The sequence below is a fragment of the Chaetomium globosum genome, genomic scaffold (genome assembly GCF_000143365.1).
Source record: "Chaetomium globosum CBS 148.51 scaffold_4 genomic scaffold, whole genome shotgun sequence".
NCBI classification, from domain to species: Eukaryota; Fungi; Ascomycota; class Sordariomycetes; order Sordariales; family Chaetomiaceae; genus Chaetomium; species Chaetomium globosum.
In genome coordinates this window covers 3,738,376-3,756,515 of record NT_165979.1, presented here as the reverse complement: position 1 = coordinate 3,756,515, position 18,140 = coordinate 3,738,376, and the positions used below count along the sequence as shown (strand labels likewise).

The window sequence follows — 18,140 nt, the reverse complement described above, 5'->3', positions numbered from 1 at the left end:
GTCGGCAGAGAAAGGGAAGATTTCCGGCCATCACCGGCGCTACGGCGGTGCTGTTGGTTCGGGGAACCCTCTGAATTGGGCGAGACAATCGACAAGAACGGGGGACTCCCTAGTTCGCCGTTCTCCGGGCCGAACCAAGCCACCCCGTGCTCGAAATGAACGGTTTTCGAAGTTTGTCTTCGGTTTGCATGAGAGTGGTCATGGAGTCGTCTTAATCTTAAAAGGTTTGGTCACTCACCTCTTCGCAGACCTTCACCCCATCCAAACCCACCAGAGCATAACCACCAGCGAAACCTATCACCAACCCCCATTAAACCGCCTCCCAACATCCCAACATGGGCTTCTCCTCCACTGTAAGCGTTCCCATCACCACCACCCCCCAGCCAGCCCCCTTCTCACCAACCCGCCCACAACCAGTGGAACAGACTAGTCTCCAACCTCAACCGCTTCTTCACCCACCTCACCAACCCACAGCAACAGGTGAGCAAACCCCCAACCCTCCCTCCCCCCCACCCCTCTTCATACCCCCAACCCACCCCAGCACCCCCCAAACCCTACAACGCACTGTACCAACCGAGTTCGCCTCCTCAACATCCACACCCACACTTACCACCACCACCAAGACTACCACCACCAAGTCTCCCACAAAGTGCCCCGCCAACGCCCCATCTTCTTTTTCACCTTCTTCTTCTTCTTCTAGACACCGTGACGCACCCGCCGGGGACATGTATACCCAGCTCCCGTCAAGTCTACCGAGCACAAGGAAGAACAACCCGCGGGCGGTGACGGTGGAGGATGAGGATGAGGTTGAGATTGAGATTGAGATTGATTTTGGAGGCGCAACGGCCGGTGCTGGTGCGTGAGTGGTGGAGTAGGTGAGGGAGGTGGGTGAGAAGGGAGGGAGGAGGGAGTGAGTGAATAGGAGGGTAGGGGGTAAGGGGTTGGTGGGGTGGATGGGGGTGGGGATGGGGACGGGTGATAGGTGGTGGGCGGTGTTTGTGATAGGGAGGTGTTAAGAGGGGAGGGTGTCCCGGTCTCTATTCAAGCGGCTGGACGGTGGTGAGAGGAATGGGTTGTTTACGTTGTTGGGCGTATGGGCTTACTTGGATATGGGCTAGACTTAGACAAGGACGCGATAGATTTGGGTTACGGGAAAATAGTGAGATATCATGGCCACTACGCCATCATCACTCATCGCCCATCGCCCAATGTTTGGGGGTTGACGACGAGGTTGTGTTGCAGATGCCCAGTCTAGGAGTCTTTTACTTATTTCACTAATACCACAGGCCCTCCGCTCAGACCTAGTGAAGCGCACTGTCAAGTGTATGAACAAAGAAGGGAAGGTGTAGAACTATCTCGACTAATAGCTACGCACACAAAGGCCTTGAAGGGTTGAAAACCTCCCATCCCCCATCGCCATTATTTCCAATATTTGTTCTGCCACTACTGCTGCCAGTATTAGCAGACTTTGTCCTCGTTCCATAAAAAGTTCCGTAAGCGTCTCGGACAGGTGAAGATAGCCTTCTAGGAAACAGGCACGCAGCGAGGTGAAACCCTCAACCACGGTCAAAATAGATCGATAATATATTGGGTAGGTATCGTTGGACAGGTTGGCCTCTAAGCTTTAAGCCACGCCTGCCTGGCAGCACAATTAGCATGATAGCATACATCTAATACCGTCCATGTGGCTTTCTGCGAGGGCCCTCGGTGTAGCGCGCTCAGACATGGCCGCGCTTGTTTAAAAGGAGAGATTCTGCTCATCTAACGTGGCTCAGTGTTAATATGTTGTAGTGAGGTCAGTTGATAACTGATACCCGGTAGATGAATCGACGGGGTGACCCGCGAACCAGCAGTGATATTCCTGGTGTCAAGTCAACCCATCCATCATTTGATGTACTGCTTTATTGCTTATCACCTTAGCTGCTACAAGATAGTGCGGCACAAGTTGAGCCATTTGCCACCCACCACCTCTCTCTGTCCTTGTTCCATGTACCCTACCTACCGACGTAATCGACCAAAACTCTCAAGTCAAACAGATCAACTTCAGAGGCAATCGATACACGGGCATCAAATGGCACACTCGCAACTGATATGGAACAACGATCCACGACCAATTGGGTAAGTAACCTCCCATTAAGTAATATATCATCATTGATCACTGCAATAAATCGATTGCATCCCGGCATCCCAAAGAGCACTCTCACTTCGACTACGGATTCGCTAACTAGAGCTTGTACCATGGAGCTAGTGTACATCGACCCTGGCAGGTATTCCTCAAACCTTTGATCGACACCTTGGGGTTTTCGCCCAAAAGTTACTCGAGTCATCGGCATTGCCCGACCAGACAGCATTAACCCGGTGTCCGAACCGAAGGCGAAGTCTGGCCCATACTCCTCCACCCCTTATGGAGTCGAGACAGCCGCCAGGCAGGGACCATAGACAAGGAATATGGGCAATATCCAACAGCTATGTGACACGGCAACATAAGTCTGTGCCGAGTTGCTCATGGGTTCCATGTCTGGCTGCGGCTCCGCACCGGCATCACACTCGAGCACACGTACTCGTTACTAAAAGGAATCACGGAGAACCTAGGAGCTCTGGCCAGCTACTTGACACCTCGTCTTGCTGACTCGGTAGCTGAGTTCTCGAACGACCCGTGGAACCCTGAAACCCCGGAAGGGCCCATCAGCGTCCACGGCATGTGAGCTGCAATCTCGATCACACACCATGCAATGCGGAGCACACCGCAGCTTGGCGGCCGCCTTGTTTATTATTATGCTTTTGGGATCACAATCGCAACGGCCGATTCGGCAGATGGGAGATTGGGGGAGGAAACCACGCACTCCCCCCAAGACAACACAGCCGGCCGGGGCCGGGCCTCCAACCGCGCGCGCCGTCACTCAACCCCATACGACGAAGTCGCTATCGTGGGGAGGGGGGCAGGACGTCTGGGCCATCTCCGTTGTTCTGCCGTGGGCCAACCAGATGGGCCGGGATCGGGAGCAGGCCTCTGAGTGGCCGGATCTGCGCCTTCACCGCCAGATCCGAGTCCCTTCACAGCTCCGAGCGAGATCCAATCGAGGGCCCAGAGCTGGCAACAGGAAGGCGGCTTGGGGAGACGTGCAAGACGGGGTAGGGAGGGGCATGCGGCCTGGTGGCCCAAATAACCCCCGGCGCCACTCAGCGCATGGTAAACCCGCCTGGTTAATCCCGGGGCGCAGAACCCGTCGGCGAGTGGATATCGATGACGAGTATTTGCACGGAGCTGGCCGTTGGTTATGGCCACTACGCTATTACCAAGTACACGAGTTGACGAGGAGCTCGGGCAAGAAGGCAGACATGCAGACTTCTTCGAGGCTGGGCAGAGCGGTGGTGCCGTGGCCCAAGCTAGCGCTAATGCAAGCACTTAGAGCACTCAACCTGCATCGGGCCCACCGTCGAGATCAATGACAGGCTGACAGGGCCCGAGAGCCAATCGTCCAAAGATGGGGAGGGCCTGGGGGGCCTTGGGGGAACAGTGGGGATGCCCATGGAGGGACTGTCAGCCTGGAAACATGGCACCTTGGGCGGTGGTCGATCCGGTCCTGTCGTTCTGCCCGGCTCGAAGGCACTCAACCCACCACACTCATCAAAGCAGATCCTCGGCGGCGCCATGATGCGGGCGACGAGTCGGCGCGCGCGCCACAGGGTGCCATCGGCCGAGGGATGGCGAACCTGGAGGATCGATCAGCAGTCGGGCGACGAGGGCAGGAAAAGGTGCGTCATCCATTTCCGGCCAGGCCAATGGGTGTGCCGACAAAGGGTGCCATCGTCGGGAACGCCATCATCCATCACGGCGAGCGGCGGGCACAGACGAAGACTCTGCTCCTCTGCCTGGCTCTCGATCCCGGCTTCGCGAGGCTAGACCGTCACCGAGGGACAGGAACCGGGCCGTCCGAGGTGGCCTCCCAGAGTACCGGCGCCACCCTCTGCTGATCACATGGGCAAACTGGGTCATCGGTCCGGGAGTGATGGTGGTTATGGACAAAGAGTGAGCAAACTCGCCCGGACTCGACCCCGAGATCTGCCGGCCTCCGCCTCTTTGGTGACGAGCCCGAGAGCGGCTGGGGCACGGCAGAGGGAGGCAACCCGGGCAAACACGGTGCAGAACCAAGCCTGACTCTTATCAAGTGCGAGTACTTCGTACATACTTCCGGACGAAATGGCCGAGGAATCGGCCGATGTGATATTGTCAAGGTGAAAGAGGCAACACCCCGATGACAAAGGAGGAAACGTCTGATTGCGGATCTGGCGATGACTCGCAGGGCCTGGAAGTCAGATGAGTCGGAAGCAGCAAAGAATCCGGTCGTGAATTCATCATCAGGGAGTCAAAGAGGCTTCCAGAAGCCGAGTTCCGAAGTCCGTCCCATGCTCGAGCCATGTTACCATTTCCGTTTCCATGCCCGAAATGGGAACCAGCTGAAAAGCAAGTGGCTGTTCTCACGCAACAAGGTTTCTGAGCTTGTTAGGCTGAGAGCGAGGGGTGAGGAGAAATCAGGAAACCACCGAAAGCGGGGTTCTAGAGAGTTCTAACTACAAGTGCGCTAGTGTACGAAGGACTGTGTTCACTTCAGAGGAGGCACAGACACGAGCGGAAGCCTTAAAATTCAATATTATGCACGGGCCAATTACTTGAGGCTGACGGGCGCCCAACTGCAGGTGGAGAAATTGGGGGATGAGGGGGAATGGGGATCGAAGAATCGAATCATGTGCGGGAAATGCAGAAACAAGATGAAAAAAAAAAAAGCAAGAGCAAATTCCGATGGAAAACGTGATGTGACACGCCGCCGCCCCGCGTTCACCGGCACAACGGCGGCTGGGCACAACCGGTTTGGAGAAGGAAAGCTTGGAGAGTAAATAATGTCCGTGCGTGCCAATCAAAGGGATGCCTGCATGCAAGCCTCACATTTCCCTCGTTTCTGGTTTGGCCCGCAGCGTCCCCCACATTCACTCTCCGAAGGGCCAACCAGGGCCTCGATATTCGAGAGACGCACGTCCATTCCATGCGCTGCAACCCGCCTTCGTTCCAGGCTGACTGCGAATGCAAAGTCACCTTGCAATCTTGCGTTCCATGAAGACGAAACATGAGACTTTTGATGAATGAGACGAACGAGGAGAAGAGCCGAGCTAGCCAAGAGTCCCAGTCAACAGAGTAGTCACAATAAACAAAACGCCAAACGCCAAGCTAGCGTAAATCCACACTCCCAAGAAAACCGACCATCGCCCAACAAGTGAGACATTCACAGTTCCAGTAGCATACTCAGTCGTTGGCTCCCATTCACAAGAAGCAATACTGTGTATCATTCACCAACGGGCGGGCAGGGCTAAGCACGGGGCACACCCCAACCCCCGCTCAAGCCGTCAAGCATTGAAAGTAGGGCTGCATGCATATCAAATCGCGAAACACAACAGCCGCAAGTCAGTCACCACCACCGCAAATAATAAATAAATAAGAAAAAAAAAAACCACCACCACCAAAAAGCGAGGCGACGTGGCGCCGCTCCCCAGTAACCAATCACCAAAGACCAACCACCAAACCCCTCCCACCCCTCCCCTTCCCCCCTCGCAGACAGGCAGGCACGCACGCAGGGCGGGCGGAGAACAGAATGAGGGAACGGGATGCGGTGGTTGGTTGGTTGGGGATGAAAACGGGGCAACACTGCGGCTTTGGGCAACCACACCATCACTGCACTGTCCCACTCACCCAAACCAACGCAACGGCAACGGGCGGTGGCAGGGCCGGGGGGAGGTTTCGCAACGCACGACTGCGGCGCGAAGGGAGAAGCGGGGGCAGGGGTTGGTTGGTTGGTTGGTTGGTTGGTGGTGAGTGGTGGTGGGGTGGGTTGGGGAGCTGCACGTCAATTCCGAGGATGTCACTCACACACTGCTCCAAGCGCGTGTGAGGGAGCGTGAAGCCTTGCTGGGGATGAATGGATAGGCAGGCAGGCGGTGGTGGTGGTGGTGGTGGGGATTTTTTTTTTTTTTTTTTTTTTAATTTCCAGATTTCCAGAATGGCACTTTCGATGATGCCGGGTTTCCCAACCCCAGCCCAGCCCCCTTTCCTTGGCAGGATGGGTGAGGTCACAGTTGGACTCGCTTTCGCTGGAATGTGAGTAAGTTGCAGTGTTACTGCGCATCGTTGGTCTTAGCGCCAGGAGTGGCAAAGGAAGGATTGGGCGATCCAGAAGAACGAGCAAGCAAGTTGGCAAGCAGGCAGACAGGGGCAAGCAAGCAAGCATTGGGATCCGCGAGAAGAACGGGGCCGCTTCCTTCAATGATTCCGGGGCCAAGCCCATCATCAGCATGGCGGATCCGTCACGTGGAGGGCCGGGAACGGGTTCCTTTTCCCCTTTGTTGTTGACGATTTGCCGTTTTGGCTGACTCTGGCCCGCCCCATGGACATGGCGTTGGCGGCGGCGACGGCGGGTTGGCATCAAAGCGAGTTAACTCGACCGAGTCTAGACTCGGCGGGTTTGGATCACATCATCATTCCCAAAAGTCCCGAGAAAGAGGCCGGACTGGTTTGCTGTGTCACCACCACCCAAGTCAAGTGTGAAACTGAGTCAAGTCCATCGTGATATGTATGTCTCTCTTGCGAGCATTCCATCGTATTGTATTTGTCTTGCCAGTCAGGTATTACCCAGTGATCTAGCTAGTTATCCCATCAACAGCTTCCCACCCATAAAGGTTAGGGGGAAAGATCTATCGAGGTTCAGGCTACCGCCCTCTTTCCTGTCCGGAAAAAACGTAATCAGTTCTTGCGGCCGGCGACAGTGCGCCCACGCTCGCAATGGGTTATTGACCCAGGGATAATGTCTAACAAGTAAATGTTCATCTTCATATCCCATGTCCCACATTTTCCGCCGCCCTCCCAACCAAAAACAACACCAGACCGGGGGTATTAAAAAAAGATGTTGAGCTGCGAAAGAAACGACGACGCAACCGACCCTGGTCCAGGAAACTCCTGTATTTCGCCTCCCCCCAACCTATCCCCCCCCCCAAGCGCCGAAGATATGCTCCCAAACCATCCCGAGCGCCTTGGCGTAACAAAGGGAAGAAACAAAAGAAATAGAATAAAAAAAATACAGAACTTGTTTTTAAAAATATGGACAAGAGAAGATCCGTCCTCCGGGGACCGTGGCGTGATCCAGATGGCTCCGCGTTGGGGGTTCCTCGGGTGGCGGATGGGAATAAAACAGAACCTTGCGCAGCATTAAATCCATACTTTGGTTTTGTTGCAATGACGTCCCGCCTTGGGGAGTCAAAAAGGTGAAACGTTTCTTCGTCGTGGCCTTTTTGGGCTTGGGTTGTGAGGACTTCCGTTGATTAAAAAATGGGTGATCCAACACGGCCGACGTGTGATTGATTGTGGTTGTTTGTCGGCGGTCGTGGTGATCCAGCGACCGGCGCGGACATTCCATCCCCGGAACAGGACGGCGGGCAATCCAGGGTTGAGTGCATGGTTCAACAAAAGAGGAGCGCTGCCCATCATCTTGGGGGGAAGAATGGAGAAAAGCTTGAGAGAGCTTAGTAGCACCCCTGCATGTGGAACAGCGGAAGCACCTGCTGGTGAAACGGAACCGGATGGTGTAGCTGTGGCATCAGCGGCGTCGGCTGCGCATACCTCAAGACGTCGCAGACATATTGATGCAGCGGGAACTTGGAGGGCGGTGCGCAGGCCTGGGCGGGCATGGGCATGCCTTGGGCTGGGTGCGGGCCGGCCATGGGGTGGTAGGGGTGCATGTACTCCTGCGGCGGGAGTTGATGGTGCTGCTGGAACGGCATCATCCTCGGCTCCTCAGCTTCGTAGATGGCCGGCTCTACCGGTGGTGCTTGTGCCTGGGGTGGGGGCGTCTTGGCCTCCGGCACGTCCTCAAACAAGTCGTCCTCTTCTAGGTCGTCGACGCTGGGGCAGGTCGAGGTGAGGGATCCTTCTTCGTCGGACGAGTACGAGTCCCCATCCGAGGAGGTGGGCGAGAGTGGCGCATCGTGCTCGTAGTCGTACTCGTCGTCCATGGTAGATTCCTCGCAAACGTAAGTGGTGTGGCCCGGCGATGCAGGCGGCGTCGGCAGCTGAGCTGTCGAGTTTTCGGTGAAGCGGGAGCAGGCAGAGATCCGAGCGCGCAGCTCAGGAAGCGTGATCCTCTCATCCGGGTTCCGGGTAAAGATCCTTCCCAGTATGTCGTTCAGTTCATCCGACACTGGGAGGATGGTCTTCAAGAAGTCCCGGCTTTTGGTGTAAGCACCATAAGTGGAGTCCTCGTAGGATGCCTGCTTCCATGGGTTGCGTCCACAGGTGAGGTTCACCAGGATGACTCCCAAGCTCCAAACATCGTTTGGTGCGCAGTAGTAAAACGGCCTCCTTGATGAGGGGTCCAGACATTCTAAAAGAGAGGAAAAAGAGGAAGAGTCAGTTGGTGTCGAAGGGGGAAAGAAAGGAAATGCAAGTCGCATGGGTTGATTTCTCCTGGGGGGCCGGATAGGAAAGAAAAGGAGGGAGGGGGTTGAGAGAAGATGAGCGCAGCAGATGTTGATGAAAGACCTACCTGGAGACATGTAAAAAGTGGAGCCGCAACCGTACTCTTCGGATCGCTCAGAGGACGTAGCAAGGCCGAAGTCTGCCAGCTTGACAGTCTCGCCCTGGTCCGAGACGAGCACATTCTCCGGCTTCAGGTCCCGGTGGTAGATGCCCAGGCTGTGACAGTGTCCCACGGCATCCAGGATCTGGAGGAAGACCTTCTTGGCCAGCTCGTCCTTACCCACATACTGCCCGAGCTCGGTGATGTTATAAAACAAGTCACCTTCGGGGCAGTACTCCAAGATAACGTAAATGCAGTCCGGGTAGTCGATGATCTTCAGGATAGAGACCACATTGCGGTGACTGGACGCGGTGTAGTGCAGCTTGATCTCCTGGGTCTGGAAGGTGACTTGGCGGCGGTCCAGTGGTGTCCCGTCCGGGTTGAACTTGCTCAGGCACTTGACGGCATAGCGCACGTTGGACTTGGTGTCGACGGCCGAGTAGACCACGCCGTACGCGCCAGTGCCCACGATGCCCGTCAGCTGGAGCGAGCTGGTGATGAATCTTCCTAACCTCTCCTCAGGGGCCGCCGGGGCGAAGCGATATGTCGAGATGGGGTGGCCGAAAGCTGGCGAGGCTGGTGGAGTGGGGTAGCCGAACACTGGAACATGCTGCATGATCTAGCCCTTTGCTTTCTTCCTGTCGATGGATTCCTTGGGTTTGGGATTGGAAGTTCCGGGTTCCAGAAGGGGGCGGAGAGAGAGAAAGAAACTAGATAGAGACAAGAGGAAACGGAAGCAGACGAAAAGCAGGAAACGGATCCTTGGCAGAGACCCGATGGATTGGCAATGTCCTCGAAAACCAAAAAAGGGCCGGTTTAGTCCTTTGTCCCTCTGGGCTGGGCTGGGCTCGGAAGTTCCTGGGCTGTGAGAAGAGTCTCCTCTTGATAGGGGCGGGTCCGAGTCCTAGGTTCGCAAAAGTTGACCTCGAGTGAACGGGTCAAGCCAGCTTTGGTGAGACGGTATGGTTGGGTGTCAACGGCGAGAGAGCGGGGGTTCCACAGCTGATTAGAGGCGGTGTGTGTTGTGGTGAAGCGGTAAGGGGGCGACGACTTCTTTGATGTGGTAGGGTTCCCACAAGCAACTGGCGAGAAGGAAGACCAGATGCGATAAAAGGCCCAAGAGAGAAGAGGGAAAAGGACGGTTTTGAAGGAGTGTCAGAAAAAGGGCGGTCGGCGATGGGAGTGAGGCGTCAGTGATGCAGGCTGGAAGATCGTTGTTATGTCTCGACGGCATGACTGGCCAGCTCCACCACCGCCCCGTTCCCAGGAGCCTTCCTCCCCCCCCTTGCCCGATACCTCGAATTGCGTGGTTTCCCTCCTGCTGTGGCTTGATTGGCTTCGAAAGGCCCATGTCAGACGCCTCTTCATTGCCCAGGGGTGGGAGCAGGGGTGGCCGTCGCTGTGGGCGGGCCGGGGGGTACGTACCCCTTCCTGGCTTCACCGGCACAGGCCAACACATCCCTTGTGCTGAGACCATGGGAACCGCAATGCGCCATCCTATTCTTAATCTTGGGTGCGCGGCGCTAGCTCGGAAGGAACATGGTGTGGATGTAAACAGATGGTGTGGCGGGACCCTGCGACTGGCCCCGACAGCCAAGAACAGGCTTCGCGCTAACGAACGGCCAGAGTAATGCCAGAACAATGTGTGATTACGAGACTAGGCCCGAAGTTGACACATCCCCGCCCAGTCACAGAGCGGCTTGCGTGTCACTGCCCCCTTCACACGCCCCCCCTCCCCCCCACATGCCGTTGGGATTCTAGCCAAGCAGGGGGCAGGACTTCGGTTGCTTCGGTCTGGCGGGAGGGGTGAGTCAAGCAGCGACACAAAGGAGAGAGCGGTGGTGTGGGTGGGCTGATGATGTCGGGCAAATGCAAGCGAGGCCCCGTGACAGGCAGGCCAGCTCCTTTGCCATCACTGCTGTTTGGCAAGCATGGCAAGCACTGGCAAAGCCGAAGTGCTCATTGAAGCGACGGGCAACGGCTGGAGCCGGCGAAACATGATCGGGGGCGGGCATAATGACTGATGGCGGGAGGGGCGAGGTTCGTGAGTCGGGTGTGTGTCCACTTCGTCCACGTATGTACACTTTTCCGGTCCACAAGCCGGCTTCCGGGGGGTTCTGTGATTTCTTTCACTCGGACGAAGACCCGCTCTTGTTGGAGTTATGTGAATGTGTACCGCAGTATGTGGCACGACGGGCGAGGAGGCTCCAGGGTCCCAGGGTTCCCGGTAGTTTGTTAGTTATGTACAAAGTCCCGCATGGCTCTCGTTGTGTTGTTGACAGGACACGGTCCAGCGGCCGGGGTGCAGAGTCCGAAACCGACTGACTTTCTGGTGTTGTGGATGTTTGAGCCAGACCCTCGCGCGGCTTGTCAGAGATCAGAGACTGCATGGATGGGCTGCCACACCTCGGGTCTGGGAGGTGATTCATCAGGCGCACCCATGAGCTGTTTGTTTCTGCAATTGCATGCATCGGCGCAGGAAGTGGGCCGGCTGATCGCAGCCGACCTCGGGAGGAAAACGGTGGGTGGTGACGAGAGCGCGAGGGAACCGCTGAGCCGCTGTGGATGGGAGGGGGGAGGCAAGGCCTGTCCGTCTGGAACCCGCCTGGAACCCGCTTTTGGGGCCCGTGTTCCTTGAGGCAACCCTCACACCAGCACGAATAATCTGGAAAAAGTACGGCAGTCAGCAGTGCAACGAAACCTGCATGGTGGCGGGGCAAACCGATCCAAGCGATGCAAAACCTGGATGCTTTTGATCAATCCCATCACTGCCCATCACCCACCTGCCCTGCCCGCCCAGCCGCCGTTGACGAAGCATGCGAGGGACGCGAAGCAGGCGGGCTCGCGGGCAATGCTCCGAGCCACACAAGAAAGATCGATCTGACCCCATCTGCCCATCAACATGAATTGCTTGCCGATGGTAACTCCTGTGTATCGTCAACCGTGAAATGCCAAGGCGGTCATCGAAATTGGTGGAAACGGGGGTGGGTCACCCTGACAAGCTGACACCATGGCTGTGGAACCACTCAAACTCAAGCCACAAAATCACAGGCGAGCTTGGAGCAATCTTTGGGATCGACTTAACTACTCCGTAGCGCTAAGGATAGGATTCTCCGCTCAATAACTCCCGTGGCGTGGCTCGTGGCAACAAGGCACGCAATGCTAATCCCTGTTTCCATTGCGAGCTTTTGGTCATCTTATCTTTCTTTCGGATAGTAGCGAGGTAATTGCTTGATATTATCCAATCTCTGATTCAATGACCATCAGGTCTAGCCCGGTCCAAGATACCTACTATTAGTGGGTTTGCCGTCGCTCTTATGGGAAACGTGGTAGCATTCATTAAGACATAACTAATTTCATGACTCTTGCTTATGTTATCAATCAACAATTAAAACAATAACTAATAAACAGATAGGTGCCTAGGAAGCTTGAAATTACATGTCACAGGTGAATATGGGAGACAACAACGGATAGATGCCATACGAGAAGGACATTCAAAAGCACATACGTTGACGTGATTGAGTTGAATCGAGTGTACCCTAACCCACATGTAATGGAAGCCAGAACTGGTAACATTTACGACCAATACTTTTCCTTTTGTGACATACCTATAGTACAGTCGGCAACACACGATATTGGCCCCAGACTAACACGAGACGCGCCCTGGAACTCCCAGGTATGAATTACTGCATCCCAAATATTCAGACAAGTACTAAAACTCGAACATTCCTATTAATCCTAGTTCAATTCCTGTCAAGTCTACATTCTACTCTCACGCAGGTGCATACAAATATATCTTCACTTTACGTGATATGTTACATACATGCATGCGCATGTAAAGCCATGACAACATCCCATAACTAGCAGCTTGTGTGTGGCACAGGACTGGCGCGAGTGTTGCGAGTGAGAGCGATTGGGTGATTGATGATATCCATATCCTCAAGCTGTCAGTTAAGCGGCCCGCGCAGCATCTGCCGTACGATGAACGACCGATATCTCTCACTCTTCCCCGTACAACACACTCACATAAACACGGATTAGGCATCTCACAACCCAGTCAGCAATACCGGACGGCCGGCCAGTAGCCAACATGAAGGGCCCACAGTGAGACGGCCGGCCACGGCGGGCGGCCGCAGTTCGCCTGCCCGCGCCCGTTCGTTGCCCCGGGGGCCGGGCGAGCGAGCGGGCGAGCGAGCAACACACACCCCAAACCCAAGCTCAAGCGGCGGGGAGGCCATGGACTGTAGGCCAACCCCCTCAGCTGGACACATTGTGCGCGCCTGTGTTTCGTCGATCACAGATCAGAACCTGCTCGTCTCCATCGGCAGGATACCTATCCCGCCTGGCCCCCAATGATCCCATCTCCCATCTCACAACCCAACCCAACCCCTCGGGGCTGATGTGAGGTCGCCTTATGTCCCTCCGGCTGCCCGCCGCCTCGTCTAACACAACTCTGTACATACACACAAACCAACCGGCCGTCCGACCGACCGACCGACTAACCGACTCGTCAACGGGCTAACGACGTAGCAGACCTACCGTCGTACAGGGCGCCGCCACTTGTTTGTTTGTTGTTTTCTTGTCTTTGCCCGTGCCACAAAACGGGGAGATGCGGCGGGCGTGCGGCGGGCCACCAACCTCCAACCCTGAGTGCCCCCAACCACCCGGCCATTCATCACCTCTAACATACCTACCTGCCGTGTAGCCTTACTCGCACGGCTGAGGCAGGCAAGCAGCCAGCTAACCAGCCAGTCAGCCAGCCCCAACCTCAACGATCCGATCTTACAAGTACATCGATCTTACGCACTGGCCACCTACAGCCTAACCTCACTGCAGCGCCCGCGGCCGCGCGGCCGATCGGGATGAACTGAGAGAGAGAGGCTGGGGTTGGGGTTGGGATTTTGAGGTTGGGATCCAGGTGGATGGACCCAGTCCAGTCATGGTCGTGCAGGGAACATGAACAAAGCGGAGGCGGCGCAGCAGTAGCGGCGGCGGCGGCGAGAGGCAGAACTGCAAACAAACCCCCCCCCCCCTCTCAGGACAGATAACTTTCTGTACCCGCCGCCGGCCGGCATGGGGTTTCCTGTTTTCTGTTCTTCAACCGGCTCCCGGCGTGTGTTGTGTTGCGTGCGCTTGGGCCACCCGGGTGCATGAACCCGCTTGTCGCCTAGCACGGGCGGTTCGTTGCGTGTGTGTGAGTGTGTGTGTGTGCAGTGCAGTGCAGTGCAGTGTAGAAAAAGGGGATGAGTGGGTGGATTGGATGGATGGACGGATGGATTCTGGGTTGGGGGTGTTGTTGGGGAGAGCTTCGTGTTCCTTCCTGCGGCGTCACGCCTCTTGCCACGGTATTAGTCATCGATCACCAGGCAGGGGGGAGGGGATTATTCGTCCGATGGCATCGGGGTCATGGACATGCCTGAATAAGCAAGGGGGAAGCATTGGAGGAACCGGAGGGAAGCTACACCGCAGCCCCCAATTCACTCCCTCGCTCGCTCAACCACTCAATCACCGCTCGCATCGGTTTTCGTGGAGTGCGATTTGATATTAGGGCTGACTGGCGCCGTCCGTCCCGGGAACAGCAGCCGCCGGGAACATGTTGCTGGACGGGGGTCACCTGCATCGCATCATTTGTGTGAGGCCGGCAAAGGAGTTGGTATGTACATACATACATCATCCACTGCATCCAACCATCGTGCAGGGAAACGCCACCAACAAACAGGATATCTTAGTTCGATGCAAGACAAACTACAGCATACACCCCCCGAGGTGGACTCCAATGGGGGGAGTACAGACCCCGAATAGCCTGCACATACCTACATAGTGGCAGGCAGGCGGGAACGGGTGAATGCATCATCGTCACAGAAACCGGCAAACGGCAGAAAGAGGGCAACACCGGTGTGTAGCAACAGTGATGAAAGGCACAGCAATGCCGAAGCAGAAAACGAGGCCGCCAAAACGCGTATTATTTCCATGTCAGGCTATCTAGGCAGTAATGACACTGATGGGTACGTAGGATCTTCCAAACGCCGCAGGCCCCACAATACAAACTTCTGCCGTGGATGACGCGGTGAGGTAAGACGAAATAGATGTGCACGACTCATCTCCAGGTATCCCATATCGTCATATCTCCCAATGTACCGAGCCAACCCGTCAAGCCGCCCATAATTCCAACACCATACCATGCGCCTCCTCATCCCGGACACCACCTTCACCAACCGCGACAACGCCGTCCCAAAGCCCGCCCGCCACCCGCATGCGCTAAACGAAACCCGTTTCTGGTACCCGAAAATAACCCGAGCGGGCCACCACCGCTCTCCTTACCGCCCATGAACATGCACCCGATGGGTAAAAAACGGATGTTTGAGGGCCTCGGCAGGCGTGAGGCGCTTATCTGGGTTCAGCGTTAAGCACCGCTCGAGCAGGTCGACAAAGTGGTTGAGCTCCCTGCTCTCGGCGTCATCCATGCCCGCAGACGCGGCCAGGAGGCGCGTGCGCAAGTCCCGCGTCGGCTTAACGCTGGCGAGGGTGCGGATGCTTGTCTGTGGCGGGTAGTCAGTGAGTAAGGCAGACCTTATTATCTTCATGTTATGCATATGCGGAAGAGTGGGGAATTATGGAACGGAGTTTTGATAACACGTTCCTGCGGGGACAAGATAGTGCAGGACAGGACAGAACAGGACAGGAATAGGGGCGGGAATTGAGGCCGGTGAAGGGCCGCTGCAGAACGCCATCGAGCATCTGTGGTTTCCAACTGGACTGCTGTAACCTCGCCTGGGCCACGATGATGCGTGCTAGCAGTTTGAGGGGTGCATCTCCTGTTGCACAACGATGCAGGCCTGGGGGAGGCGGGCGCGTCGTGGAGACCGCCCGTTGACCAGGGGGGCCCCATGCGGCCGCGGCAGAGTAGCGCGCGGCACAACATTGCATCTTGGCTGCCGCCCGGCTGGGAAAAATAGACTCGGGAATCGAACATCCGATGAAACGATAAACGACCCGAGAATAGTTTCAAGCAAGGGGAGTGGGGATGGGAGTGGGAGTGGGGGTGGCAGTGTGTTGTGAAAGGGAAATGTAGGTTAAGGAACGTCAAAACTCACCTTGCCCAAAATCTTGTCTCGTTCCACGCTGATGAAGTTGCCCACCTCGTCAAAGTGGTTGTGCGCAAGTTCGCCGCGCCGGTAGAGCTTTGCACTCAACTTGCCCCGGATCTCCATGATGTTCTTGAGCATCTGGTTGTTGTTCTCGCCCGTAAAAAGGATTTTGCCGGTGTAGAGCTCATACAACGTGCAGCCAATGGACCACATGTCGACGGCATAATCGAACGGCACGCCGAGAATGATCTCTGGCGCACGGTAAAACCGACTGACAAGGTACGGCATGGGTTCGGTTGCCGCCGTCGCAGCGTCAGAACGGTCGATCGCTGTGCCCAGATCACAGATCTTAAGCATGTTGCGTGCTTCATTCACCTGGAAAATAAGTCAGCACCCGTGTCATACTACCGGTAACAGGATATGACGTACCAGAATATTGTCAGGCTTTAAATCGGCGTGGACGATGCTGCACTTGCGCATGTGGCCCAGCGCTAGGAAGATTTGGTAGGCGTACGCCCGCGTCGCGTTCAGGTTGATGCCGACGTTGTTGCCAAACTTCTTGAGGACCTCGCGGAGATTCATGCTCAGGTTTTCGAAAACCATGCAGAGATGCGCCTTGTACTCGAATGACCGCTCGAACCTAACGATGTGTTTCTTGTCATCCGGATCCGCGGCATTGAGCTTCTCGAGGATGTTGATCTCTGTGAAGCCTCCTTTCCGCAGCGCATCGTTGTTCCGCATGATTTTGATGGCCACGTCCTTCTTGGTGGTGATATCGACGGCACGAGCCACCCCCGAAAACATGCCACGACCCAACGTCGTCGATACCTGATAGCGACCATCTAGCAGCTCCCCCGGCCGGATCTTGTAGTAGCCCTCTTTATCGTCGCCCTCCAAGATACCGCCACCGCCGCCTTGCGGCGCCCTCACGTCCTGGGTTGCGTCGGGTTGCGCAGGTGCTGGCGCGGCGAACTTGTCGGCAAAGTCGTCTGCGAACATGTCGAAATCATCATCGTCATCTTCGTCTTTCTTGGCGCCCTCGTCTTCCTTCTTCTCGGGGACGGGTGCCTTGACCTCGTCCTGGGAGGCAGGACGTGGCTCACCATGCAGACCTACATTCCCATGGCGCATTTCGTCTCGCCGCTCATCCTCACGCATGTCGAGCGTGGGGTCATAGTCAGCAGCTGAGGGGCCATCCTCATCGAGAGCTTTGGCATCACCGTGGGCATTTATGAGTGCCTGATCGTCAGCAAAGTTAAAGACCCCAGGGGACAGAGCCGCTTGGATTTTGCCAGGCGATAGGCCGGGTGATGAGGGGCCATCTGGCGTGGTTAGCAAGGAATCAACCAGGGACACTGAGGAAAGGCTTACTTGACAACGGAGTGGCGCCATCGGGTCTCTGAAGCCCCGGCGTGCTCTGGCGAGTGGAAATTGGCGTGGATGCGGGCTTATCGGCGATTTGCAACGTCTGAATTGTGGGGGTTGCGGCACCGAGGCCCCGCTTGAGAGCCGCCTCTCTCGCACGCCTCCGACGCTCAATCTCGGCCTGCACGGCAGCTTCTTCGTCTAGAGCCGTATCTGGATCCCAGTCCATATCAGGTTCGGGAGGTGCGCTTTGAAACCAATGTCAGCATTGTCCAACGTTTGGGTGACGGGGGGTATTACCTGGTCTGTGAGATGGCAAGATGGTCGATGCCTCGTTCAGCCGTAGCACCTTTATCACTTTTAGCATTTTGCCTGGAATCAGGAGCCTCCACCGGAGTGGCCCGTTTGGACAAAGAGCCATCCTGTGGGCGTCTCTCAGTAGGGGCACTGTACTTGTCTTCCCCTGACCTCAAATCGGCTCCATAGCGGCCTCCACCTCTCTTTCCCCTGCCGTCTCCGTCGCGGGGGGACCGGCTGCGGGTCCGAGGCCGCTTTTCTGGATAGCCATCATTTCTGCGGTCACGGCCATGGCTGCGGTCATAGCCGCTAGGGCGGTGCCCTCCGGGGCGAGATATTGGTGGTTCGCGGCTGCCATGGCGAGTGTTCGAGCGCTCGTCGTAGCGGTCCGAGCCGCGCGAGGGAGGGCGGTCTAGATCGCGGTACGGGCGGCGGTCATCACGTGAACCGCCTTCGTAATGGACGCGGAACTGGCGTGTGTCGCGTCGGTCACGGCGGTCCTCACGAGGCCGCTTCCAGGCGCGGGGTGAGCGGCTCCGTCTAGATCCGTCGGCCGAGTCTCTCGATGGCAAGTCACCCTCAGGCGTGCACGATGGGAATCTGCCTCGATGTCTGCCGTTTCGGTCAACATCACCGTTTTGTTCAGAGCGAGGCAGGGGAGTTGCCTCTACGATTTCCCCTTCATCCGAGCTGAATGCTGAGGACGTCATTGTATGTACCGACCAGCGAGTGCACCCCCTTTTTTCCGTTGTTGTCCTCGCTTATCGGTTCC

At 56.4% G+C, this 18,140-nt stretch overlaps 4 protein-coding genes across 4 annotated transcripts; 2 read left to right on the top strand and 2 right to left on the bottom strand.

Annotated features, from left to right (window-relative positions):
* Positions 1–335: 335 nt before the first annotated feature.
* CHGG_04934 (uncharacterized protein) lies at positions 336–863 on the top strand (the record flags this gene model as incomplete). The annotated part of the gene is made up of 2 exons (XM_001224147.1): positions 336–353; positions 624–863. 2 exons carry the CDS (start codon positions 336–338, stop codon positions 861–863), a joined length of 258 nt encoding a protein of 85 aa, XP_001224148.1.
* A 1,208-nt stretch (positions 864–2,071) lies between these two features.
* On the top strand, positions 2,072–2,705 carry CHGG_04933 (uncharacterized protein; the record flags this gene model as incomplete). The annotated part of the gene is made up of 2 exons (XM_001224146.1): positions 2,072–2,118; positions 2,489–2,705. 2 exons carry the CDS (start codon positions 2,072–2,074, stop codon positions 2,703–2,705), a joined length of 264 nt encoding a protein of 87 aa, XP_001224147.1.
* A 4,861-nt stretch (positions 2,706–7,566) lies between these two features.
* Positions 7,567–9,234, bottom strand: CHGG_04932 (uncharacterized protein; the record flags this gene model as incomplete). The annotated part of the gene is made up of 2 exons (XM_001224145.1): positions 7,567–8,423; positions 8,586–9,234. 2 exons carry the CDS (start codon positions 9,232–9,234, stop codon positions 7,567–7,569), a joined length of 1,506 nt encoding a protein of 501 aa, XP_001224146.1.
* Positions 9,235–14,935: 5,701 nt separating this feature from the next.
* On the bottom strand, positions 14,936–18,078 carry CHGG_04931 (uncharacterized protein; the record flags this gene model as incomplete). The annotated part of the gene is made up of 5 exons (XM_001224144.1): positions 14,936–15,157; positions 15,713–16,081; positions 16,136–17,028; positions 17,078–17,319; positions 17,372–18,078. The coding sequence occupies 5 exons, from the start codon at positions 18,076–18,078 to the stop codon at positions 14,936–14,938; spliced, it is 2,433 nt and encodes an 810-aa protein (XP_001224145.1).
* Positions 18,079–18,140: the final 62 nt, after the last annotated feature.